This window comes from Mesoplodon densirostris, chromosome 12, assembly GCF_025265405.1.
Source record: "Mesoplodon densirostris isolate mMesDen1 chromosome 12, mMesDen1 primary haplotype, whole genome shotgun sequence".
Taxonomy (NCBI): domain Eukaryota; kingdom Metazoa; phylum Chordata; class Mammalia; order Artiodactyla; family Ziphiidae; genus Mesoplodon; species Mesoplodon densirostris.
In genome coordinates, this window is record NC_082672.1 from 54,498,563 (window position 1) to 54,526,388 (window position 27,826).

At 40.7% G+C, this 27,826-nt stretch overlaps 1 protein-coding gene across 2 annotated transcripts; it reads left to right on the plus strand.

Moving 5' to 3' along the window:
• Positions 1-27,348, plus strand: BVES (blood vessel epicardial substance). 2 transcript variants are annotated; one of them, XM_060115251.1, is made up of 9 exons: positions 122-210; positions 665-835; positions 4,125-4,361; positions 6,738-6,862; positions 9,509-9,696; positions 10,424-10,532; positions 18,699-18,866; positions 19,805-19,946; positions 26,763-27,348. In XM_060115251.1, the coding sequence occupies exons 3-9, from the start codon at positions 4,136-4,138 to the stop codon at positions 26,885-26,887; spliced, it is 1,083 nt and encodes a 360-aa protein (XP_059971234.1). In that variant the 5' UTR covers positions 122-210; positions 665-835; positions 4,125-4,135; the 3' UTR covers positions 26,888-27,348. The 2 variants fall into 2 exon arrangements, with proteins under 2 accessions (XP_059971233.1, XP_059971234.1); XM_060115250.1 differs by lacking the exon at positions 665-835 and having other exon boundaries at positions 1-210.
• Positions 27,349-27,826: the final 478 nt, after the last annotated feature.

The window sequence follows — 27,826 nt, forward strand, 5'->3', positions numbered from 1 at the left end:
CGGCCGCAGCTGCAGTGATGCCTATTTTAGTCAAAGCCGCTGCGGGCGCGGGGACCCGGCACCGGCCGAGCAGCCTCCCGACCCGCCGATCAGCCGAGGCTTTCGTGTCGGGCTCCCGTCGAGCCTTCGCGTCCGTGTCCCCTGCGCCCCGCCGCTGCCGCCCCAAACTTTGGCCAGTACCGTCCGGGCTCCGCGCCAGGGACGAGCCAGGTAAGGAGCGGGAGGCGCAGCGGCCGCAGGCTCCCACAACGCGCCAGGCTATTTGCAGCCTCGAGCTCCCGCGGCTAAATCGGGAAGCGAAAGTTGGATCCCTGCTCAACTGGGAGCAACTTTGCCCTCCCGGGCGGCGGCTGCCTCTTTTCGGTTCCCCGGCCGCTGGGAACCCCGCCCTCTCCTCGCTGGCCGCGCCCTCGCGGGGTTCCCTGTCCTTGGAAGCCGCCCTTCACCCCGGGTCTGGGCGTCGCGGTCACAGACCCTCGGATGTCAACTGCCGCCACTCGGGTCTGGCAGCGCCAGCGTCCTCGGGCGCTTGGGCCCTATCGGGTGCCGGTTCCCGCGCTCTGCTGCCCGCAAGCTCTAGGTGAGCTCGGCCTCTCCCCTCCCCGAGAGGCTCCCAGGGTTCCGGGCCCGCGAACCCACTACGGCTCCTCCTCGCCCCCTGTAGGGCCTCTGGGTCCCACGCGGAGGCAGCGCGCAGCCGGGCTTACCGGGTCGCGCGCTCTGGCCTGGCGCTGCGAATGCGAGGTGGGTCAGGGCGCTCACTGCACACCCGTCGTGGCCCGAGAGCCTCGGATCAAGACCAGTTGACACAGACCTTCCCTCTTTAAGGAGCGAGGTGAGCTGGGCGCCTGGGGAGAGCAGATGGCTGGGGAAAGCGAGATCCACCTGCGCCCTCGTTTCCGAGGCTTTGGGAAACGTGTTGTTGGCCAGATAAGTCTCAGAAACTGCTGGCTTTGGAGCAAGAATAAGTACGAAAAGACTCTTAGCAACATAGTGCCCTTGTCATTCCGAAGATAAACGAAGGTTCAGTTAGAATCACGGAATGAACTGCGCTAGTCTATGAGCACGACTTTTGCTCACTGCTGTTATCTTCTTCATTGGCGTAGTTTGGTGAAGGGTTAGTGTTAGTTTCACCATTTAGCTATTTAGCCCTGCTCACACCTACCTGAAAAGCAATAGATAAACAAGCCTTAACTAGAACAGGTAATTTAAGAAATCAGACTCAGAGGAAAAAGAAAATTTCTCTTGATTTAGTCAAAATTAACCTGAACGTTTACCAATTTACCAGTCTAACCTTCCTCGTTAGACTCATTCATTCTCTGTATAAGGATAGTTCAGTGCAAGCCACATAAATCTATTAAGTAGTGGTCAAAGGAAGCTGAAACCTTTGGCAAGAGGTTTCCATATTTATTGGCAAGATCTGATCCATATTAATTGACAGTAGGTTACTGGCATTTCAAAATAGACATATAGATAAGTATACCTAGATAAATAATAGACATATAGATAAACATACAAATAAAATAAATTATGTATAATATATGTTAATTACTATACAATATATATTGAATACAGAAAATTAAACAAATATATGGACTATACATATATATTTAACAAGGTGTGGTGCATCAAAATATGTTGTAGGATTATCTCACCTTTTAAAAATTCTTATTACCGTGTCCTTGGTTCTTGGGTTAGTAGATCATAGTTTTCCTATCATTTCTCTTGGCCAGAAATTGGTACTTTTAGTGCCAGTTGGAGAAATTTTAAAAGCCTGAAATTGAATTACAGTGAATTAGTTGGCAGTACAGGTGTAATCAATGTGGATGGGAGGGGGAATATGTATTACTTAACTGACTATATAAATATCTGTTAGAACCACAGGCTATTAAAACTTGAAGGGGTTTCAAAGACCATCTAGTCCAGTTGTCTCAATTCCTAGGAAGAAGCCAACCCAAGGAGCAGAAGTGACTTTCCCTGGCTTATGTGGCTTCCTGGTGCTTGTAGTTTACAACCTGACTCTCCCAGCCTCAGGCAGGCTTGGCGCTCTCCTATCTTTACTACTGAGGTTTGGGGAAACAGAAAAGTAATTTCTAAAAATGTCTGTCATTTTTGTGTACCTTCCATATGGCTTTCACCTCTGGCATTCTCTACAGAGGCAAGGCCTTGGATATACTTAGGTGAATACGACTTTGTCCCTGTCTCGTAGAGAACATAGGTTAGTTAGGGGAACAAATGGGACAATGGAAATGAAAACACATTCTAAAGTGCAGTAGAAATGGCAGTTATTTTTAGCTTATGTAATACTAATGCATAAGCTGATATTGACATCATGAGTGATAGAGGACATTTAATATCATTTTCCCTCCTGAAAAGCTTATGAGATTAATTCTGATTTGGTTCTTGAAAGCAAACTTTGTATAAATTGGGTTATTAAAATAATGATTCCTCCCCCCATCCTAATAGGTTTGTATTTTTATTGAGCCAAACATTTGGAAGGTAGAGGATTAAGGGGTACAACCTATTATGTAAGAAATAAGCTATAAGTATATATTGTACAACACAGGGAATATAGCCAATAGTTTATAATAATTATAAATGGAGTGTAACCTTTAAAAATTGTGAATCACCATATCATACAACTGTAACTTGTATAATATTGTACATCACCTGTACTTCAATTAAAAAAAATTTGGAAAGTAGTTGAATTTTAATGATTTCTTTCCTTTTTGCAGCAAATCAATATCTAAGTCAACTATTTCTCATATGTATGAACTGTTCTAGAATTATGGGAAGAGATCTTTAATTGACTTGATCATTTCATTCACAGTTTGTAAATTTAGGCATGTATAGTTTTCTATCATCTTAAGAGATGTGGAATTCTTTCACATTTATTTATTAACATCCTTTCAAAATGCCCAACCTGATACCAATTGATTCTACCACCTAAAGCCTTCATTTTAGTGTGATGGATGAAAAGAAAAAAATGGAAAAGTATGGCTTATTGTGTGACCTTATTTGGAAAGAAAATCATATTTCTAAATTAAATTTAAACATATTTTGGGTCCCCATTGGGAATTCTTTGCCCGAAACAGAACAATTCACATATTCTGTAAATCTACATAGTTTTTGCCAGGGATCAATTTGTGTAATTAACAATAGAAAGAGATTTTTAAGTACCAGAGAGGACAGGTCATATAGTAAGGAAATAGTGCCATTTTGTGTTAAGGTTTATGTAAGCATGCGTAAAATGTATATTCTTTGAAATGTATTTGCTACAGATTCTAATATTAAATAGTCAAATGTATACTCATGACCCCTCTTCCATATAAGGAACCTGAAAGTTTACTATTTTTCAATTTGTGAGATGCTACCAACTAGAATTTTTATGGGAAAGTAAATCTTTAGACAGTTAAAGGAGTAAATGTTAACAGTCTCTCTGTACATATAAATGATTATAGTAATATATTTATTATGTCATATATGATAATTTAGAATGTATATATGTATGCTCTAGTGATTTAACAACAGTATGAAATTAAAGCCTTCCAAATATCCTAAGCCTTCAAATAGTAAATAGTAAGGTGTTAATTTTTTGAAGGTATTTAAAAAATCGGTTTTTCTAGTTATTTTTCCTGTGTTTGGATTCAGTGTCGCTAGTGGGAGAATGATAGAAAGCTATACTAAATAACTGTAATAGCTATGGTTTATGAACATTGGTGATTGTCTTTTAGACTAGTTAATTCCCTCATTTCTCTCCCCCCCTCCAAGTATGTTTAGATACAAACATATAGATATATGGAGTGATATATATATATATATATATATATATATATATATATATATATATCAGAGAATAGTTGTGCACTATGCTAAGTATTTTACATATTTCATTTCCTCATAAAGTCAATGAAGTATTATCGTCATTTAACAGATAAGGAAATAGATACATTTAATATGTGACAGAGCTGGGATTTGAACGTAGCTCTGTCTAATTCATAACCACCAGAGAAGTCTATTTGCCAACATTTAGTTCACAGAAAAAATTTTGGTATAACACCCATAGGGGTGATAAGATACAGCTGTCATTTTTTGATTGTCCTTTTGTTTATTTGTTTTTATAGGAATTTTCAAGATGAATTATACCAAGTCCAGCCCATTGGCAGAATCAACTGCAATAGGTTTTACACCTGAGTTAGAAACTATCCTACCTGTGCCTTCCAATGAGACCACTTGTGAAAACTGGAAAGAGATACATCATCTAGTTTTTCATGTAGCAAATATTTTTTTTGCAATTGGGTTGGTTATTCCAACTACTCTTCACCTTCATATGATACTTCTTAGGGGGATGTTAACTATAGGTAAGATACCTAACTGAGATTTTATGTAACTTTTCTATAACTTGCATCAGATGGACTTTGTATTGGGGGTTTCAGAGGATTTACATACTTGTTAACTGCGTACCTGGGTCAATAAACTTTCTATACCTCAGTTTCCCCACGTGTCAAATAAGGGTAAAAATACCACCTCCTGGGGTTGTAAGAATTTGGTGAGGGTGAGTGTGTGTGAAATTTGACTTACAGTAGTGCCTGGCACATTGTAAGTACTCTATAGTTTTAACTATCATTATTTGAATAGGCATTTACTTGCTGCAGCAAGTAAAGCAACACTGGGAACAAAAACAGTTACCCAGACAAAATAGTTCAAGTAAAATTGGAGGGGGGGGGTGCTCTGTTAACCCTGATGAAGCACGTTAAATTAATCTACATCAAAATACTAAAACAATCGAATTTACTATTTTAGCCAGTGATCCTTGACAGATTACTCTCTGTATGATTATGTCCCTGGTGATTCATTTATTCAGGTGCATTTTTGAGCACCTGTAATATGTCAGACAGAAATTGACAAATGCAGTCCCCATCCTTGAGAAAGACACTCTTTTGGGGGCTGGAGAGAAACAGATGGGCGGTCACATAGGACAGATCAGATGCTGTGATGCAGGTGTGCACCCAATGCCAGGGAGAAATGGACAGCATGATGGGCTCAGCAGAAAGGCAGACCAGGGTCCACTGAAGAGACAACTTTGGAGCTGGTTTTGGGAAGATGAGAAGGATTTCTCTGAGTGTGAGTGTGTATGGTATCCAGGTAAAAGGCACAGAGGAGAGGGAGATTCAGCAGGTGGAGGGAGAATGAAGAGAAGCTCATTGTGCCTGAAATATATGACAAATGACAAGGAAGGGTCAAAGAAGGTGGTACAAGGGTAGCTAGAAGGTAGCTCGTAGGACTCCTGTGGCTGTTACCTCTGAGTCAGGTAGGGAGTACAGCAGGAGGAGCAGAGTGCTGAGTGAAAAGATAAAACCACACCCTGTAAAAAGCAAAAGCTAATTATGACTTTGAAGACAGTTTTGGAGGTGGAACAGACCAAGGGAGATCACCTAGTCCAACACTTGATAAACGAAGAAGCTGAGGCCTTGCAGAAGTTAAATGACTCATCCAAAATTAAGACTAGGAAAAAGTGGTCAAACCAGGACTATAATTCAGGTCCTTCCGCTTCCCAGTCAGTCCTTCCATTATGTTACCCTGTCTCCTTTAAGTAATAAAATTTTACATGTCTTCAATATTTTCTACGCAATATTACCTAAAGAACCTTAAACTTTTTACATTTTGGGCTATTATTCAGGTGCCCCAAATCATTCTGATGAAATTTTAAAATTGCAAATGAATAACTTTTTTAAATGGGAGATTTAGTTTTTATGTGCATATGTGCTGTTGATATATTTGTGTTGATAATGATATTGATAATTTTATTTTAAATTTAAGATATATATTGATTCTCCCATCATAAAACTGATCAAATGAAACTGCAGGGCTTCCCTGGTGGCACAGTGGTTGACAGTCCGCCTGCCGATGCAGGGGACGCGGGTTCGTGCCCCGGTCTGGGAAGATCCCACATGCTGCAGAGCGGCTAGGCCCGTGAGCCATGGCCGCTCAGCCTGTGCGTCCGGAGCCTGTGCTCCACAACGGGCGAGGCCACAACAGTGAGAGGCCTGCGTACCGCAAAAAAAAAAAAAAAAAAAAAAGAAACTGCAAATTTGCACAAACCTCTTAGAAAACAGTAGTTCTTTAGTGTCATCAAAACCTATAAAGTTATTCCCTTGGGTCACTGTCAGGTGATCCACCCTAAGCAAGCAGTCACAAAAACAGATACATTTTTATGTATAAAGCTGTTTTTGCTACTTGGCAAAAATTACAGCCAAAACATTTCACCCATCTACCAGTAGGGAAATAGTTAAATAAATTATGGTATAATTAATTACAGTCATTAAAAACTATGTATACGAAGAGTTTTAATGAAATGGGAAAATAACTGCAATAAGTAAAAGAATAGGTTTTAAATTGTGAATTCATTAGGTTTGCCATCAGGTAAAAATACATAAAGACTGTGAGGAAGTATCAAATATCAATAGTGGTTGTCTCTAAGTAGTAGAATTATGAAGTTGTTTTTCCTCCTTTAAAAAACGGTTTTTATACTTTACAAGTTTTCTGCAACAAAGTGTGTTTTGGTTTCGTTTGTTTTGGTAATCAAACAAAAACCAAAATGTAACTTAATGTGATATTTGTCTTAGGTATTTCTAAGATGTGTTTGGTTTATTTTATACATGGAGGATGACAAATGTATTAAGCTACATGCTGAAGCTACTCTAGACACCTAACATGCCCACGTCATTATTCAACAGGATGTGCCCTTTACATCGTCTGGGCCACTCTCTACCGATGTGCCTTGGATATCATGATCTGGAACTCGGTGTTCCTGGGGATCAACATTTTGCATCTTTCATATCTTTTGTACAAGAAAAGACCGGTAATTACTAACAATTAATTAATAAAGAAGAGACTTTAAAGCTTTTGCTTTTTAGGTACTTTGTTCAGACCTGAGAATGACCATCTAACATCTTTAGGCCCTTTAATATCATTTTTCTGAAGATGAGATTTTCTATGAAAGTCTTTCTGAGACTTTCACTTTCTTTCTGAAAGTGAAATATTTGAGCACCACGAAATTTGTTCTACCAATGAGTTTTTAAAATGTCTTTAATCATTAGGGCAATTTAGACATGAGAGAACATGACAGTATTCTCTCTTTTTAGTCATCTAACTTCATTATTTATTTTGCCTATTGGTATTCAAATGTCACTTTGGAAAATCTTTGCCTTGTTATAAAATGAAGTGCTCAGAGACAACTTCCATGAACTTGCTAATGATTTACAAATAGCTTATGCTATTTTTTCATGCTATTTTTTAAAATGTAATAGCTGTTTTTTTTCTTATGTCCAAAATACTCATTTAAGGAAATCACCATTTTTGGTGAGTTGTTACGAAAACACTAGTATTTAACTTTTTATTTTCCACTCCTTGTTGTATTTCCTTGGTCATACCAAGAACAAACAGATGTAAACAGAATAGGAAAATAGCATGGCTCCTAGAAATCACTCTACAGCTGTTTGTTGACTGTCCAAAGCACATACAAATATTCAGTAAAGTAAAAGATAACATGCTTGCTCTAATCTATGTTCAAGGCCAGACATGCACATAGAAAACTATTAGAAAACAAGATAATTCATAGGAAATTATAATTTCGATGATACAGGTGATATATGTAATAGGCATTCCACTAGACTGTCATCTCCTCAAACATTGTAACCCAGTCTGTTTTGCTTACTGTATTAGTCAGTTTTCACTACATTATGCTGTGTAACAAACAATCTGATAGTCTCAGTGCCTTATAACAGCAACAGGTTTTTTTCCTTACCAACCTAATATATGGACTGTGGCAGCTGTGATTCTATTCCATGTGTCTTCTTCATTTCCGGGTCTCTGCTGAAGCAGCAGGTTCTATTTGGACATGCATTCTCATGGCAGAGAGAAAAATATAAGAGAACAAAAGAAACACCCAATGTTTCTTAAAACTTCTGCTCCCATTTCACTGGCCAAAGCAAGTGACATGACCAAGCCTGATGATGTGGGAGTAGGATAGGATAAGAGGATATATGATCCTCTTACGGGGGTGGAAGCAGCAAATAGCTGGAAACAACAATATCATCTACCACAATTACTGTTGTATCCCCGGTTCCTGCCAAGCATGGTTAGCACTTAATTGGTGCTCAAGAAAACATTTGATAAGTGGATGCTTTCAAAGAGAAGAATTAAGAGGGCTTCATGAAGGAATTGGGACTTGAGCTAAGACTTGCAGGATGAGCAGATTATGAATATGAGTCAATTTTTCAGTTCGTATGTTCATTGCTGTGCCACATTGGCTAGTGTGCATGCTGGAAGTGAGAGAGATTTGTGAATAAATTATTTTAAACACTCATTATGAGAGCTGTGGAGTGCAGAAGGTAGATGATAGTAATGATAAGGATTTCAGCTTCTGAATATCAGAACTTACTAGAACCCCAAGTTCTGAACATAAGATTCAGAAGTTGCTGATGTGATGGTAGCACCAGGTAAGTAAATCACTTAGTATCTGTGCTTTTGTTTCTTCTCTGACAATAAACCTACCTTTCTGAAAAATATAAATGCTAGTACTTCGTTAAAATGAAACAGCAGGACAGTGAGAGCATTGCAAAGGCTGCAGTGACATCTGAGCAGCCCTGGTCATCTGCGTCTGTAAGCTTCACGGTGTGGCTACCATAGATTTCATTCAGATGGATGATCATTTGAACCCCAAAGTTCATTCACATGCTGTACAGATTTCCCAGACTAATGCTGGGTGCAAAGATGGGGCTTGACCCGGGCCTTGAATAGTCTGACAGCAGAGGTGATTGAGCCATTTTGCTTTCCCTCCCTCTAGCATCCAGCCTTACTGGCCAGTGGGTTCTCTATTCTACCGAGATTATGGTAGCTCAGGATGAGATTACTACATGGAAACTTTTTTCCTCTTCACTTTGCTTCAGAATAAATGAGAAGCAGCAATTTCAGCTGTGGATGTTTGCTTTCCTATATTAACCCATTAGATAATAATTATATATAGAAAAAATGTTTAATGTATGTATCCTCATAAATTTGTTTCCAAGTTGATTCCTAATTTATGTACTTATTTTCTTGCTGTAATATTTCAAAGTTAGTGTAATTTCCTTCTGTGAAACAAAAGTATTCTAAAAATGAAGAGGTTTTACGTTGTTTATAGGCAATGCTAAGATTGGCAAGGTGAATGTTGTGACAGCATTCGAAACCTCCACGGTTGCTTGGTAGCGCAGAGAAAGAGATGTAATCAATAGTGCAGATCTTCACCAGATGCTCTCAGGGTTCAGTTTAACTGCAAAAGTGCCCTTTTAGCATCTAAACTTACATCACCACTCACTCTTCTGTGTCACATTCCATTGACCAACACACAGAAGGGTGATGGCATCCACTGCAGATTTGTTTATTCTCAAAATCCCTTTTAGACCACAGAAGCCAATGTTTTGGTGTTGCTGCATTAGTGTGGCATCTGGTCACTGCTGCCTTTCAGGTAAAAATCGAAAAGGAACTCAAAAGCATCTACCGGCGATTGTTTGAACCACTCCGTGTGCCTCCAGATTTGTTCAAAAGATTAACTGGACAGTTTTGCATGATCCAAACATTGAAAAAGGGCGAGACCTATGCTGCAGAGGATATAACCTCAGTTGACGACCGTCTGAGTATTCTCCTGAAGGGAAAGTAAGTGCTCTGTGGAAATCGAAATGCTTCGTTTGCCTGGAATCCTCTCCTGGCTTCTGGGTAGGAAATGAATGAAAGGAAATGTTGCCGACTAATGAAGGAAGTGATCACAGAGCTGGTTGGCGGTGCATTTTCATCAGACAACTGCATTTTAGAATATTACAGAGCAACATGGTAAAATTATGTAGAATTTATTGCTGTGAATCTTGTTAATGTCAGGGTTTTCACTTGTGAAGTTTTCAACTTTTTTGGAAGTTTTATTTAAATTTAATGAGGCAGAATTGTAATAGGTTTAAATTGGGTGTTAAAATTTAAGGAGCTTATGTGTGTTTCAGAGGTGACTTGCTTAATTTTTTGAACATCACAGAAATACAACTTCTAGGAATATCAGTCTCCTGGGGAGACAGCCAGTGTCTGTTCCCTCCCAAAAGTGTCCCAGTTTGAGTAATTAATTATATGGTCACTCCAGCTATAACAGCGATGATAACCACTGGAAGGCACATGTCTTCTTCAATACGGACACTTTTTTTTCCCTTGTTGTTGGTGAAATTTATTTTGAAATTAATACTTGTGCCTCAGGAAGGGCTTTTTAATTATGTCAGTCACCTGGGGGGGGGGTTCTTTAAAATTTTACAAAATACAAACCCATAAGATTATGGAGATTTTAAGGCTTGTCATATTATGTGTGGATTATGATGCATTTATTAACACTAATTTCTGTTATCAGAATGAAGGTCTCCTATCGAGGACATTTTCTGCATAATATTTACCCCTGTGCCTTTATAGATTCTCCTGAATTTAGATCAACCCAGATGCACAAAGGTGAAAAATTCCAGGTATGTTTTGGCATGATTTTTAAGAAGATTGAAACTAGTTAATGTCGTTCAAAATCCAAAGGATATGGATGGGAAAGTGGCCATGATTTACTGAAAGAAGAGATTACCATACGGAATATATAGTATGACCCCATTTTTGTAAACCTTAAAGTAGTGTGTGTATGTACACAGGAAGAGGTCTAGAAAGATCTATCCTGATTTAGCCATTGTGTTAACACTGTTATTTCTGGGTTGTGAGTTTGATTGCTTTTTTGTTTTCTTCCTTTTTGCTTATTTGAATTTTTATAATTTCTCCATAGAGAACATCTAATGCTCTTGTTATGAGAAAAAAGGAAAATGTCAATTATAGATAATCAGTGTTCTTAAAGCATGTAATTGGTTACTTTTATTGGGGAAAAACAGAAAACTGACTTTGTCCTAAAGAACCTACTTTGTTAATCCTTATGAAAAAAAAACTGTAACCACTTTACTCTTTTAAATTTAATGAATATGTTTAAGGGCAAAGAATGAAGTTCTTCACAATTATAATAATTTGAACATGACTACTTAGCCTGATTCTTTTTGTATCTTAAAAAAAAGTGCTCCATTATGTGACGCTTTGTTCTGATTCTTTCTGAGAGTGTCCAGCTCTCCTATTTTATTCCCCTCATTATTGTTAGGAGAGTAACCAAGAAAATGGGTGAGAGTTTCCTTTAGTCTCAGCCTCTAGATAAACAGAAGTAAGGAAATATCCTGAGAACAGGTTTTCTTATGAGCCGGAGGGTAAATGTATTTAGGTAGGAAATGGAATAGAAGGGGATGCTATCACCTGAGGGAGGAAAAAATCAGTGTTTCTTATCTTTGAGTCTCATTCTGAAATGCCACACAATTTGGGGTGCCACATGGAGATAAAAGGGCACATTCACAGACACTACTTAAGTTTATTTACAATGGTGTCAGGCCGGCCCTGCTCCTACCCTGCCTGAGTAACTGGCCTGAGTAACCACATACCTGGTTAAAGTTATGTGCATTCATATAAATTTACCACCTGGCTGCAGTGCTGGCTGCAGGCTCACTGAGCTTAAGATAGAGGAGAAAGCAGATGCTGTACCCTGTCTCCCCTCATTTAGACTCTCCCTTGCGTTTTCAAGGGTCAGCTCTGCACTGAGATTTATTCTTATAGTATCTTTAATCACCACCATCTACAAACTGGCACAGGGCCACTTCTTTTCTCTCTCCCTCTTTCCTCTGACCACCTTACAATTTCTTCTTCCAAAGCCCAACATTTATCTGCTGCATCCATTTCTCTGTTTATAGTAGCAAGTGGTTTCACACAATAGCTCAGTTTCATATAATCCTGAAGAGACTGGCATTTGGGGAAAAGGTGGGAACTGAACCTCCTCTGTTTCCAGAAGCACATAACCCCTGGGATATAACATGTACTGTCTTTTCCACCGGACTTCAAATTATGTTATAGTTATAATTAAATTAACAACAAGAAAGGCATTTCTGCCACTGGTCACAGTTCTCTTTCTTCTTGGGGACTAGGGATTGGGATTCAGTAGTTGAGAAATGTTCCTCATGTTTCTAAAAACATGACCAAACTCGAGGTACCCTAGCTGAGTGAAGGCTATTTATTCAGCCTTTCTGAAGACTAGTCAGCTTTTCTCAGCGTAGAGTCTGGTGTGGCATTTCCTGATGGGTCAATGGGTAAAACCTACCCTGGCATCATAGAGACTGCATCCTGTACAGCTGGAGCAGATTCCCATCAGAGTAAGCCCTCGGGAAAGATTCTGTTTTGATTGTTTACCAAATGTTCCTACTGGCAGATACTCAACAGTAAAAATAGCTGTTGCACATCTGTGTAGGAGTATATTGCCTCTTCCTGAAGCGAGTTTGCAGTGAAAACTGGCAGGCGCTCCCAGGACCAACTTTTCGCTATCTGTGCCAGTGGCATTTACACCTGAGAGTCAATGGCCAGACGTCTCTGTCCACATGCCTTTTTACCTGCTAATCTCATTTGTCTCTAACTCTGAACAGTTACAAGTGTTCTGACAAGGAGCTGCTTCCTTTGCATTTTTCTTTCTTTAAATTCATTCTTTGGTAGGGGTGCTACTGAATTCTACTGTAGGGTGAAAGGAGGAAAGGAAGCAAGTGGACTCGATGACTGTCCCTTGAGATTGCACAGTGAATGTTGTTCAGGAATGTGCGGTAATTATGATGACCGGCAGAGTGACAGAGCTGAGACGACTCTAAACTTCCAGCTGCCCCCTAGGTGCTGTGTTAGTACTTACAGACCCAAGCTGCTGCTTAGAACTGTTGGAGAATTTTTTTTTTTTTTTTTTTGCGATATGCGGGCCTCTCACCGCTGTGGCCTCTCCCATTGCGGAGCACAGGCACCGGACGCGCAGGCCCAGCGGCCGTGGCTCACAGGCCCAGCCGCTCCGCGGCACGTGGGATCTTCCCAGACCGGGGCACGAACCCGTGTCCCCTGCATCGGCAGGCGGACTCTCAACCACTGTGCCACCAGGGAAGCCCTGTTGGAGAATCTTGAGTATCATTATCACAAAAGGTAGTTTTCTGTGTTTGGTTTCTTCTTTGTACAGTTGTTTCATATCCAGCGAGCTTTGCCATTTCCATTTTTCTTTTGGATTTTATCTCCCGCTGTTGCCTTCCCATAGTCAATAGCACATCCTGTGCTGTGAAGCTTGAAAATCAAACCTTTATTGACTTTAAGGGAAGAAGAATGTCTTGGAGGCAGATGTCCAAGCTCTGGTGAAATAAATGAACACTGAGTTATAACTGGCTTTTAAATAAAACCTTATCTTAGTGTTAAGTAAATCTTTGGGTTTACAAAGCAATTTAATCTGCCAGTCTTGACTCTGCTGTGTTTTAGTGCAGATGAAAACTCAGTAAGAATTGGTTGAATAGACCATTTCCAGGACATTTTCATGTTCCAGGTGTGTGAAACTTTGTGCAGTACACAAAGAAAATAATAAATTCTCCCCTGAGGACAGTCAGCCAGTCATAGTGTCAGACTGCCATTCCCATTCCAGGACATTCAGCAATTCCCTCCGATGCTCTTGTTCTTGATAAGGTCTTTTCATTATGTGAGGGTGTAGGATTGGTTTGGGACTAATCCAGCGCCTTGAGGTAATCAGAGCAAACCAGTTACAAACGCTTAGTCTAATTCCCTACCTGAGAGAAATTCTTTTGTGTCTTCTATTACCGTGTTTGCTTTTATTTCCTCTGTGAAATTCTTCACAAGAACTCAAGCATGGCACTGCTGAGGTACCCTAATAACCTAAGAAGCAAATGTATTTCATGGAAGCTTTAAAAATTCCTAGATTGCATCATAAAAATTCCTGATTAAAGACATGTTTCACTTGACTGTTGTGACAAGAAATCATTAAGTAAATCTGTCTATTTGACAGTAATGAAGCATTAGCTATCCACTGAAATGACCTCAGTCAATATGCTAACTACCTGCTTCCAACTAAATGGCTGCTTTTAGGGACTTGTAAGACTCATACATACTGTAGGTATAGCTTACTATTTGAATATTGTTACTACATTTAAATTGAATAATAATTTTAACAGGTTTAAAATCATTTTCCACCATCAATAAGAAATGGTTGCCTAGTCGCATGTAAATCAATGAAGTCAGAACACACCCTCTGACCATACACAAAAATAAACTCAAAATGGCTTAAAGACTTAAACATGAGACATGACACTATAAGACTCTTAGAAGAAATCATAGGCAAAACATTCTCTGACATAAATTGTACCTATGTTTTCTTAGGTCAGTCTCCCAAGGCAACAGAAATAAAAATAAAAATAAACAAATGGGACCTAATCAAACTTACAAGCTTTGGCACAGCAAAGGAAACCATAAACAGGCTGAAAAGACAACCTACAGAATGGGAGAAAATATTTGCAAATGATGAGACCGATAAGGGCTTAATTTCCAAAATATAAAAACAGCTCATACAACTCAACAACAAAAAAACCCAATCGAAAAATGGGCAGAAGACCTAAATAGACATTTCTCCAAAGAAGAAATACAGATGGCCAATAGGCACATTAAAAGATGCTCAACATCACTAATTATTAGGGAAATGCAAATCAAAACTATAATGAGGTACCACCTTACACCAATCAGAATGGCCACCATTAAAAAGTCTACAAATAACAAGTGTTGGAGAGGGTGTGGAGAAAAGGGAACCCTCTTACCACTGTTGGTAGGAATGTAAGTTGGTGCAGCCACTGTGGAAAACAGTATGGAGGTTCCTTAGAAAACTAAAAATAGAGCTACCATATGATCCAGCAATCTCACTCCTGGGCATATATCCAGACAAAACTATAATTCAAAAAGATACATGCACCCCAATGTTCATTGCAGCACTATTCACAATAGCCAAGATATGGAAACAACCTAAATGTCCATCAAGAGATGAATGGATAAAGAAGATGTGGTACATATATACAATGGAATACTACTCAGTCATAAAAAAAATGAAATAACATCATTTGCAGCAACATGAATGAAACTAGAGATTATCACACTAAGTGAAGGAAGTCAGAAAGAGAAAGACAAATACCATATATCACTTATATGCAGAATCTAAAATATGACACAAATTAACCTATCTATGAAACAGAAACAGACTCGCAGACATAGAGAACAGACTTGTTGCCAAGCAGGAGGGGGTTGGGGGAGGGATGGAGTGGGAGGCTGGGGTGAGTAGATGTAAGCTATTATATATAGAATGGATAAGCAGCAAGGTTCTACTGTAGAGCACAGAGAACTATATTCAGTATCCTATGATAAACAATAAAGGAAAAGAATATTAAAAAAGAATATATATGTATAACTGAATCACTTTGCTGTACAGCAGAAGTTAACACTGTAAATCAACTATACTTCAATAAAATAAGTGGCTTCCTACTGTATATAAAGTAGATAAACAACATGGACCTACTGTATAGCACGAGGAACTGTATTCAATATGTTGTAATAACCTATTATGGAAAAGAATCTGAAAAAGGAGATATATATATATATGTATAAATGAATCCCTTTGCTGTATACCTGAAACACTGTAAATCGACTATAGTTCAATTTTTTTTTTTTTTTTTTTTTTGCGGTACGCGGGCCTCTCACTGTTGTGGCCTCTCCCGTTGCGGAACACAGGCTCTGGACGCGCAGGCTCAGCGGCCATGGCTCACGGGCCCAGCCGCTCCGCGGCATGTGGGATCTTCTCAGACTGGTGCACGAACCCGTGTCCCCTGCATCGGCAGGCGGACTCTCAACCACTACGCCACCAGGGAAGCCCTACTATACTTCAATTTTTAAAAAACATTAAAAAAAATATAGGAAATGGTGGCTAAGCAAATTATAGTATCATTTTGAAAGTATTATTGCCTCAGGGCAACTTGAGGTTATTAAAATGGTTGAAGAAAAGTTAAATGCATATACATCACCTGAGTACAACGACGACTTCTTTTCTTGGATGATTTCCAACTCCTCTTTTAACTTCTTCCCCCACTGTTCATGAACTGTATCTTCCAAAGGCACGGACGACATCTTCTCAAAATGAAGGGACCTCAACATTCCTAACCCTTTCTTCAACACTTCGTGCCGGACTGGGCCACTGTGCATGCCCGGTGCTCACTTTCTCTAATTACTCCTCTAGAATGTTACTCAGTTGCCTTCTGTTTACGTGCCCATCTCCTACTATCTCTGGGAACTCCTCAGGACTGGCTGATATGGCTCTTGACCTTATACTTGACCTTATACTTCTTTAAATCTTTTTTTCCCCTTGGTCACATGTCTTTACTTATTATCAGCTTCCTCCACTAGAATGTAGGCTTCAGGACATCGTGTTCAGCTGTTCTTTGTATGCAGGATTCTCGATGGTGAGTCAGCCTTGCGGTCACTTCACCAAATGCCTTTCTCTGTGATTGTCTTGATGAATCTAGGACACATTGGGTAGGGTTTGGCCTGGTGGAAAAATATGCCTGGGCTGGAAGTCAGCAGTGCTCACTCCACCATTCATTAACATGTGTTCCTGCCTAACTTTTTTGGTGCTTCTCATTTGTTTTTTTATAAATTTATTTATTTATTTATTTATGGCCACGTTGGGTCTTCGTTGCTACACGCGGGCTTTCTCTGGTTGCGGTGAGCAGGGACTACTCTTCGTTGTGGTGCACAGGCTTTTCATTGCGGTGGCTTCTTTCTCTTGTTGTGGAGCACAGGCTCTAGGCACCCGGACTTCAGTAGTTGTGGCCCGCAGGCTTGGTAGTTGCGGCCCGCAGGCTTGGTAGTTGTGGCTCGCGGGCTCTAGAGCGCAGGCTCAGTAGTTGTGGCGCATGGGCTTAGTTGCTCCGCGGCATGTGAGATCTTCCCGGACCAGAGATCGAACCTGTGTCCCCTGCATTGGCAGGTGGATTCTAAACCACTGCGCCACCAGGGAAGCTCCTTGGTGCTTCTCATTTGGCATCTGGAAAATGAGGAAGAATGTTATCTGTCTTACCTCAAAGGCAATTTTAAGGACCTGCTTACATGATAGATATAAAAGCACCTTAAATGTTAAAGTACAATACATACCTAAAGTGAGTGGCATTATGTGTACCTGTCATTTCCTACTCATTCTCTACCATTTTCCCCTGTTCTGTATTCGTCAAAACACTCATTGCCACCTGAGACTGTCACATTTCTTTATTCATCATCGGCTTCCTCCACTAGAATGTAAGCATCACAGGGCAAGGATCTTCGCTTTTTTGTTCACAATGGTAACCTCGGTGCCTTGAACCGTGTCTGGCATAAAGTACGAGCCTAACAATGTATGTTGAAAGAATAAATGAAATTTAGTGTTTTACGGAACAATAGAGCTGCTGATGCATTTCTTAAATCCCAATGTGTTTGGTTTGGGGGATTTATTATTTAATGTATTTAATATTATTTAATAGAATAAATAAATGCAGTTTTATTTTTCTAGGAACACTGACCCACCTTTTGAAGCCAAACCCTCTAATTTACTAAAGGTCAGATTTCAACCACTGACGTAAGGAGAGAAGCTGGGTTTTCTGTTTTCTCTCCTAGTAGACATAAATACCCACTTGTCATCTGAAATATGTTTAATTTTTTTACTAACAAAGGGTAAAGAGCTCCTTTGGAAATCTTTGCTCTGAGCCCAGATATGACTTCATGTCAATTTAGAAACCTTTATTCACCTCCCACTTGGACAAGCATTGGGTTTAATGTTGAAGATGTAAAAATGGCTTTTGCCTTCAACAGTATTTGTGTTCATATGTTAATTTCTTCATCAGTAAACCTGCACTGAGCAGCACTCAGTGTTGGAGGCCAGGCATTCAGTATGAAGATGCACAGTCCCTGCCCTCAGGGTGCTCAGGAGAGAGAGTGGACCACGGATGAGCTTGAGTTCAGTGATAGGAGTGCCATGTGAAGCTGACAGAAGGACCTGCATGGGAGGAAGGGTGTCCTGACCCTGAACTTGGAGTGAGGGTGTGGCCCCTTGCTCTGGAGAGAGGATGTATTTAAGGAATACTTAAATTCTGTGTAGTGCAATTACAATGCTTTCCCACTTTCCCATATAATAACACTTAAGGAAAAGGTATGGTTTCCCAGTTCTGAGCTAACTGGGGGATCTCTGTGTGTGTCCCCAGTGGGCTACCCTTGGTAGGTCACACTCAAGAAATACCTATGACAGAAGGACCCAGAGAAGGACCCTTACTAGCCATATTTATCAGTAACCATCTGGGCCCTAAAACCAATTCACATGAGTCTGCTTTCTCATTCTCTAGTATAATTATCTGGATATAAAGAAATATTTAGCCATAAATTGTACATCCAATTGGGACATCAGTCTAGTACACACTGTAGCAGTGCTATTGACATGGTGGCCATTATTCTATCATCAGACCTCACAAAACAGAACAACAAAACTTGAAGACTTTGCTTTCATTTAGTCTACAGATTGCTTGATTTTAAATGTAATGTTATACTTAGTTATAGAAGCTAATGTGTATGGATCTTATTTTAACTAATATGACAAAGCATTGCTATGATAATATCCACTAAATTATTCTACTCTTCCGTCCCCCCAAGTTACTGACATCATAATTCATACACATTTTTCTCTCTGTTTCTTTGTTTGGCAGGTCACCATTATTGCAGATGATAACTGCAGATTTTTATGCTGGTCAAGAGAAAGATTAACTTACTTTCTGGAATCAGAGCCTTTCCTATATGAAATATTTAGGTATCTTATAGGAAAAGACATTACAAATAAGCTCTACTCATTGAATGATCCCACCTTAAATGACAAAGTAAGTGTTTTTCTGAGTCTATTTTGTCAAATACATATGTATAGTTAGGTATATCTCCTTTTATGCAATATATATTTTCCTGAATCTTCATTAATTAGTCATATGTTAAGTGAAGTGGGGATGCTTGTAATTTAGAGACCCTTCAGGGAATCATTTCTTAAGCGTGAGGAAATATTATGCAATTATTATATTTTCCATGACCTGGTGAGGTGTCTGTGAATGTCAGGGACCTCCATTTGTGTGGTGGTGAGGTGCTATCCTCTTCATAAAGAGTCTTTCAAGCAATCTAAGGAAGATGATAAATGAATGGAAGGACTAGGCAGTGGTATAGGCCATGGAAGGCGGGGCAGGGGGAGGTTGCAGATTGATAAATGCTGATCAGCCCTAGCAAGCAGGAGGTTGGCTTTTCAACCCTGTGTCTTCCAGTCTTGCACATTCTACTGGTCAGGTCCCCTCCCAGAACGCCCATAAGTGACGAGAGGTATGGGATGGAAGCCTGCGGCCATTCGGTTAGGAATTTCAGAGCTGTATAGATCTCCAACAATTTGCAGTTTGATCTCCACTTCCCCACATTTGCTTAGAAGGAAATTAAAATGATTACAGAAGAGAACTTGCAAACCTTGTTTCCGTGATAAGTACTGTTCTCCAGGGACTATGAGTATGGGTGTGTGCACTCTTCGAGTCATCTTGGTGAAGGCTGTTATCAAATTAGGTTGGTGCTTATTATTTTTCAGATTAATAAATAGGCTATTGAGTATATTATATTTTTTCTAATGTATTTGTAGTAATAGCGTATAATAAAAATTACAGCTACCATTTATTGGGCACTGACTATGTACCGGATAGTCTTCTATTTCAAGGAAAAGTAAATGTTACTTACAGGGAATAGATGATCTAAGTCTCATGGCACTCAGAAATCTTAAAACTTTGCTTTATAGACAGTCAAAAAGTTGGACCACCAGTTCAGCCTTTGCACACAGCTGTCCATGCTGGAAATGAGGAACAGTATAGTCAGCTCCAGTGAAGATGAAGACGGCTTACACCAGTTTCTTCGGGGCACCTCCAGTGCTTCCTCTCTTCGTAAGTTATCCCCACACTGGGATTCTGACGGATATTGCTAGAAAAGAACAAATGACAACTTTGATCAGAAAAGTAACTTTTCAAGTAGCAAGTGTTTGGCAACCTAAAGGTAACAATAAAAATAATCAAAACTTTTCTAGCTTTTTTTTTTGTATTGCACATCAGTTAAAATCCAACTCTAGAATGCTTATTTCCATTTCAGAAACTGTCCACTTGTTTTGCCATATGCTTTTCTCAAACACTGGTTCAGTAGAATAGTATGAAAGAGTCCATATGGTGTGCTGGGTATCCAAGCCTTGTTGTTTTCATGATTTTAGTGGAAGCCTAGGCCCAGCATCGTGTTTAAAATGGTAGGAAGCAACAGCTGGAGGTTGTACTGCCAGCTGGTTATCTCAGTGTGACCACCAGAAGTTAACAGGTGAGTGGGTAATAGAATTTTCCTGAAGATGAAGAAGGCCACTCAACACCCCTGTGAGTCTCCTCATTCACACACCCACCAAGTTTTCCAAGATTCCACTATAGTTTAGATTGTTTTGAAACATTTTAAATAATACTAATGGCACAGATGTTGAAGACTAAATGCTTAACATTAATGCTTAAAATTATTTTAAGAATTATTCCAAGAAAGGTAGTATAAGACTGTGGAACAAATTCACGGGGAAGAGCAGACAGGCAGACAGATTCTCTCACTGCATAAGCTAAAAATTATTAATCTTTCCAATAGTATGTTAATCCAAGGTAACTTTTTTTTTTTTTAAAGAAGATGTTGGGGGTAGGAGTTTTTATTTATTTATTTATTTATTTTTGCTGTGTTGGGTCTTCGTTTCTGTGCGAGGGCTTTCTCTAGTTGTGGCAAGCAGGGGCCACTCTTCATCGCGGTGCACGGGCCTCTCTCTATCACGGCCTCTCTTGTTGCGGAGCACAGGCTCCAGACGCGCAGGCTCAGTAGTTGTGGCTCACGGGCCTAGTTGCTCCACGGCATGTGGGATCCTCTCAGACCAGGGCTCGAACCCGTGTCCCCTGCATTAGCAGGCAGATTCTCAACCACTGCGCCACCAGGGAAGCCCCCAAGGTAACTTTTAAGAAAATCCAGATACGCATTCAACAACCCTAAGCGTTTATGTAAATGATCTTGTAACTTTGGATGCTTTGGATAAATCGAATTAAGGATTTTAAGTATCGCATAGTCAGGAGAGGCTGGAATTGACAAGGCCATGTCCATGTAATCTTCAAAGCAAAGTCTAGGCATAGAAATGCGTCGTGGGCCTAAGAGAGATTTCAGGAACAATGCAAATGAGAACGTAGAAATGGCTGTATTTTATTCCAAGGTACCTTTTAGAAAGTACAGCTGGGGTTGACCAAACTCTGAATCTACTAGCATGTCAGATGTTTTATCTGCCATGTTGAAACAGTTTGATGGTCGGTAAGCATTTTCAAATGGACCCATCCTAATTACATGTACAGTGATTTCTAAGAAAGGCCAGCAGAAAGGGAATTACAGTGAAATATTGTATGTGAATTATTTTTCCTGTATAATATCTTTTTTTTGTAGTTTTTTTTTTTTTTTTTAGTCCTACAGTCTTGCTTAGGAAGCCCTGAGAATGGGCAGTTTATACTATGGCCATTCGTTTTCTTAAAATCAGTTTTGTTTTTCTGTAATATTTTCTTGTATAATCTAAATCTTTTGGACATTTTAACATTTTAGAAAAAAAAAAAAAGCTTCTCTAGGGTATGTTGTTTAAACAGAATTAGAACATGTTTTCAAGGTTAATGTTTGCACTGTACTTGCCTTCAGAAACCTTTATTTCCAGGTGTTCCGTGGATGGATCACACACATTGTGCATACAGACCTGGGTTCTCGCTCTAATAATTCTTAGCTGTGTCACTTGGAGTAAGCCGTACGACCTTTCTAATCTGACATGAGCTGTCATATCTCAGCACTGGCCTGGATCTGGTCACAACTCCTGGTCTGTTTCCTTCCCTCTCCCTTATAGTGAATCGTGAGTTTAATCCAAAAGTCCATTCCCCACATGGATAATTGAAGCTTCTGTGTCTGTGAAGAAGTGGGCAGCCCTTGGGGGCAGGGGGGGCAACTTTACTTCTCAGTTCCCTTGTCCAGCTGTACTTTGCTGTACTGAAAATGTGTACAACTTGCTTATGTTGTTTATTTAATTATTTTAGCCTCAGGTTTATTATACAAGATCTTACATATTGATGCAAATGCATAGAGCCACATATGTGTGCATACTTTTGAGTGTGTGTGTATGAACCGCACAGCAAATCCATGTTCATACCTGTTTCCTTTTTTTTTTTTTTTTTTGCGGTACGCGGGCCTCTCACTGTTGTGGCCTCTCCCGTTGCGGAGCACAGGCTCTGGACGCACAGGCTCACGGGCCCAGCCGCTCCGTGGGATCCTCCCAGACTGGGGCACGAACCTGTGTCCCCTGCATCGGCAGGCGGACTCTCAACCACTGCGCCACCAGGGAAGCCCCATACCTGCTTCCTTTTGACCAGTCTTCATTCTTGGCATCACTCCTGCAGTTTAATGAAAGACATTATTATTTGAGCACAACACTGATATTAATTATGAATTATTTAATTCACCCTATCACGTGATTCATTAAAAACTGGTTCGTTCTTGTTTCTCTTACTTAGATTCTATCCTGGAACTACTGAAGGCTGTTTTTGTTTTTCTCTTGCCAGATCCATCAATATGCCATTGACTTTTCCAAATTACAAATTACATTCCTTGTAAAACAGAGAATACAAAACCAATCTCTCAGGACTGTAGGCCTTAGTCAATGTTAGGTCCCTAAAACAAGTGCCTAAGCTCTTATTAGTCTGGATTTTTGATGTGCACATGGGGGCAGCTGCCCTCGGCAACAGTATCAGCTTCATGAATGCTAGTGGAGGAAGGGAACAAACATTTGCTGACAATAGCAGGTGTTATTTTTTTCAGGTACTCTCTATAAATAATCACATTTAATCTTCACTGCAGTCTACACAGGGGAGAGGTATCTTAGCTTTCACTAGATGATGCAGTGCCAGCAGACGGTTCCCCGAATCTCTGGCTGCAACGCTTTCTTTCTCCTTCACCTGCACACTGGATGCTGCTCCAGCTTGTAACCTCCTCACTCTGGAACACCAACGGAGCAGCCGCTGTTTGGGTAGCTGCCACTCGTGGCATAGGGAAGACAGTGGTGGCAGAATCACCCCACGGCTCTTAAAGCTCCTGTTTTGGGGCTCCCCTGGTGGTGCAGTGGTTGAGAGTCCGCCTGCCGATGTAGGAGACACGGGTTCGTGCCCCGGTCTGGGAGGATCCCACATGCCGCGGAGCGGCTAGGCCCGTGAGCCATGGCCGCTGAGCCTGCGTGTCCGGAGCCTGTGCTCCGCAACGGGAGAGGCCACAGCAGTGAGAGGCCCGCGTACCGCAAAAAAAAAAAAAAAAAAAGCTCCTGTTTTGAGGTAGCACTTGACACTTTTGCTCATGTCCCCTGGACCAGAGAAGTCACTTGGCCAGAACCATCATGAATGGGTGGCTCTTTAATCCTCCTTCAGGGGCTACACAGGAAGGGAGGGAAAGCAGACATGTTGACAATAACACAATCTACCGTGATGAGTATCATTTCACTTTCCCGAGAGGAAATTGGGAATATGAGATGCGTACTCACTGTTCCAGATCCTCAGGGGGAGGTGCTGGCAGACAGACATATCCTGATTCCTCAGTCCATGATTTTAGACCATATTGCCTCTGTGGTTTAAAAAGAAGAGGAAAAAAAATGCATGAAATGTTTGACCAGTGCTTTATAATTTACAGGTCACTTTCACATCCATTCTTGCATTTGAACCTGATGACTCTGCCAGCTGGGCACAGCAGCTGCTATTACTCACCTCTTTGCAGACGAGTCCACTACACTTAGGGAGAAGGTAGTGTTTGCCACAAGTCACTTCTTCCCCCTCCATCCCACTTCCTTCAAGAAACCTACCATCCCCCGAATCCTTCATTAGGACCAAGCAGTGCCACAAATAGGTTTTCTTAGACCAGTTAATTTCCATTTCAAAGAAAATTTTGGCCTTAATCGTTGTATGGAGGTTCTACGCAGGGACATTTAAAATTATCCAATAATATTCTCCAGTCAGTTCACTTTGGGTTAGCTTTCACATTGCCTCATATATGTACTTACAGAATGATGAGCAATGCTGCTGTGTAAAAATTAAATTTATTTTATATATTTTCCTAACCAAAAAACTTTGACATTATTCATTCTAGTCATTAACTCAAACATAGAAGTAGATTTAAATATTAAAATCCATTTCAGTATTTCTCATAATTATTTTTTAAATCAATATCAGGATGTACCCATTGCATTTGGCTGAAAAGTCTCTGAATCTCTAGGCTCCCCTTTCCATCTCTTTCTGTCTCTCTGTGTTTCAGCTGTTTTCTTTTGTTTGTCCTATAGAGCAGAGATGCTTAAACATACCTGTGCATATGCATAACTTGGAGATCTTATGAAAGGCTTTGGTGCAGCAGATGGGGGTGGGGCCTGGAAGTCCATGTGCTTATTAACAGGCGCCCACGTGATGCTGATGTGGTTGGTCCCTGAACTATGCTTTGAGTAGTGAGGCTGTAGAATTCCCTGCATTCTGGAATTTGGCTGATTGCATTCCCCTGGTTGTGATTAAGATGTTTCTTGTATTTCTTGAGGCTCACATAGATTCTGGTGAAGGCTCTACTTTTTTTTTTTTTTTTGCGGTACGCGGGCCTCTCACTGTTGTGGCCTCTCCCGTTGCGGAGCACAGGCTCCGGACGCGCAGGCTCAGCGGCCATGGCTCACGGGCCTAGCTGCTCCGCGACATGTGGGACCTTTGCCAACCGGGGCACGAACCCATGTCTCCTGCATCGACAGGTGGACTCTCAACCACTGTGCCACCAGGGAAGCCCAAGAACCTCTTTTTAATTTAAAAAAGTCTTATGATGTAAGTAGGTAAAGGCAGGAAAGGGGATGATAATCCTTTCTAGCAAAGAAGCCATTAAATTTTTCCCCTTGGGAGGGAGGGAGACGCAAGAGGGAAGAGATATGGGAACATATGTATAACTGATTCACTTTGTTATAAAGCAGAAACTAACACACCATTGTAAAGCAATTATACTCCAATAAAGATGTTAAAAAAAAAAGACATTTCCCAGCCTAAAAAAAATTTTTTTCCCCATCCCCATTCATCAAAAAATGTATAATCTAATTAAAATTCTAATCCCCTGTAAGGTTTTTAATTACTTGCTAAAGCAGTTGGCCAGATGGTTCAACATAATAAAAATAAGAACACTTTGAAAGGAATGAAGAAAATGTCATCAAAGTTAACAGAAAAAAGGGGGAAAAAATCTTACCACATTATATTGGATAGTTTACAAAAGTGTCACTCCTTGTTAAAAAGTGTATTTCTGAAGCAGAGCGAGAAGTCACTCGACAAACTTCGCATCATGGTCCTGTACTTACTTGAAGATGAAACTTGAGGTCGCTTACTCATTCTCTGGAACACGTGACCTTCACTCTGGATTTAAGGACAACAAATACGTCTGTTTACTTTTTCCTGTGAGGAGAGGCCCTCAGGCCCTCATGTAATCATAAGCACCTGAAATAGAAATAAGCTTAATAAGGATAGGGTTCTATCAAAGGGAATTTCTCTTACCTAACTTTTTACCACTTGGATAGCAGAGTTTCGATGGATTCTTATGTAAGATCGCCGTGGTCTGTGTAGAGAAAGGCTTCCTGGGGTTCTGTAACTCTGGACTTTAGGAAGACAGGAAAAGGCCTGGCAGGGCAGCCTGAGCCCATCCTCCGTGGAGGCCCCTGGCTGGTTTGCACCTGCAGGCAATGACCCTCAAGGACGCACAGTGGGTCTTAATCACCAGCTCCTTTTCTTCTCAACTAGGGTCCAGCACGAGCCACTGTCTGAACAGGTCTGCTGAGAAGACTCTTTTCCCAGAGCCAAAGCCCCCGTGGGTGTCCCCAGTGTTGTCACCCACTGTGGTCTGGCGTGAGTGGAGGTGTCCACTGTTTGGTTCAGGGCTCTTACCTCTAAGTCTGTCTTCTGCATTTGCTCAGAGCCCGTGTTTCTGAGTTTGAGTTTTTCTCTTACCCTCAGGATGGCTGCCTGGTGCTCCCGTTCTCTTTCCCACCTGAACACACCGAACGCGGTACACAGCTCAGAGTAAATTCTGCTCTGCTGGCTGTGCCTTTGCCAGGCCTTGCTATCTATGGAAGGGATGTGTACGTCTTCTTGGCGGGATGGTTTTTGGGTTTTTTGTTTTTGTCACGTGGTATAATATGAAACATCCCCCAAGCAAAAGGAACTCGATGTAACTGTTTAACAATTTCACACTTGATAAGTTTGTACTGAAGTTCAGTCTAAGACATTTGTTTTACATCCTTTTAGAATAAACTGTGTTAATTGGCAGCCAGAGCCAACTGGAAGGTGTTGATAGCTGTAGAGCACAGGGAATGCTACTCAATATTCTGTAATAACCTCTCTGGGAAGAGAATCTGAAAAAGAGTGGATATACATATATGTATAACTGAGTCACTTTGCTGTACACCTGAAACTAACACAACATTGTAAATCAACTGTATTCCAATATAAAATAAAAATTAAGTTAAAAAATTACAGTATTTACGGAAACTGCATTCTTGCATTCCTGGTGCCAGCTATAGATGCCCAGAGAGTTTTATTTTCCAGTTGGAGTTTGCCATTGATCTATCAGGCCAGCATCAGGGCAGGCTGTCCGTTAAGTGGTTCTTCCTTCTGTGTCTCTGACAGATGTGTCACCCCTACACCAGCGAGCCTCTGCGAAGATGAACCCAATAGAGGAAGGGGTGGAAATCGATGACGAGGTCTTTGAACCCGTGTCCTCGAATACGCTTGAAGTTCGTCGCTGGCCTTGATCCCAAGAGAGGATTCACGTTACCAAGAGGGAAACTGTCTGGAAGAGATCCTGAAAAATACCAGCACTTTTTCACAGCTTTTCAATTGTTCTGCTTTAATATTGACACTCCCAGCCTGGGAGAGTCTGAGGGCAGGAAAGGGAGGGAGATTCAAAACATGGGAAGGTTATCTTCTCTTTTTACTGGTCAGCTTTCTGTTCCACTGAGCCTTCTGACTAAACCGAGTGCTATTTTTGAGAGATATATTTTCACAGAGTTTTCTAGCTATGTTATCATTTAACTTAAAAAAATCTTAGCGCTTTGTCATTGCAAATGCCTTCACTTATCTTTCCGAGCTGTTCCTTTTTGTCAGAGATAGTTTTTTCTCTGCCGTGGCAATGGGGCTGTCCGTTTGATAGTTTTAACAAACAATGTAAGTTTGAAATTGAGGCTGAGGTAACATTAAAAAGCAGGGAATCTCAGGCTTCGCTCAGTTGATTTTTTGGCTGGAAAATTTTAAAGAAAGGTGTGATACGATTCATGTATATTTTTCTCTCAGGCCAGACACATCATTCTACTAGACTGCCTTCCTTTGGTGGGCATTGTGTGGATAGCTTGATAATGAACAAAGCTCGTCAGACTTTGCTCACATTACCCTTATATTATGCTGTTTGGAAGTTGGGCTGAACCCTAAAGCTGGAAACGTTAACAGTGGAAGCGGTTCTGAGCCTGGGGTCGGCCTTTGGCTAAACCAGCCCAGCTGTGATGTGGAGCCATCTTGCCCCACACTCTGCTGTGGGAAGTACGGTCCTTGGGGCGGGAGGACTGGAGAGTCAAGTGGCCAAACAAGCGTCACAGAATGACAAGGCTGATGGAGCCGCTGCACTCTTCAGCTGCTATTGTGACATTCAGATGGTTCCTCCAGGGCCATAGATGTCTCCTTACTGTGTGTGCCAGGGA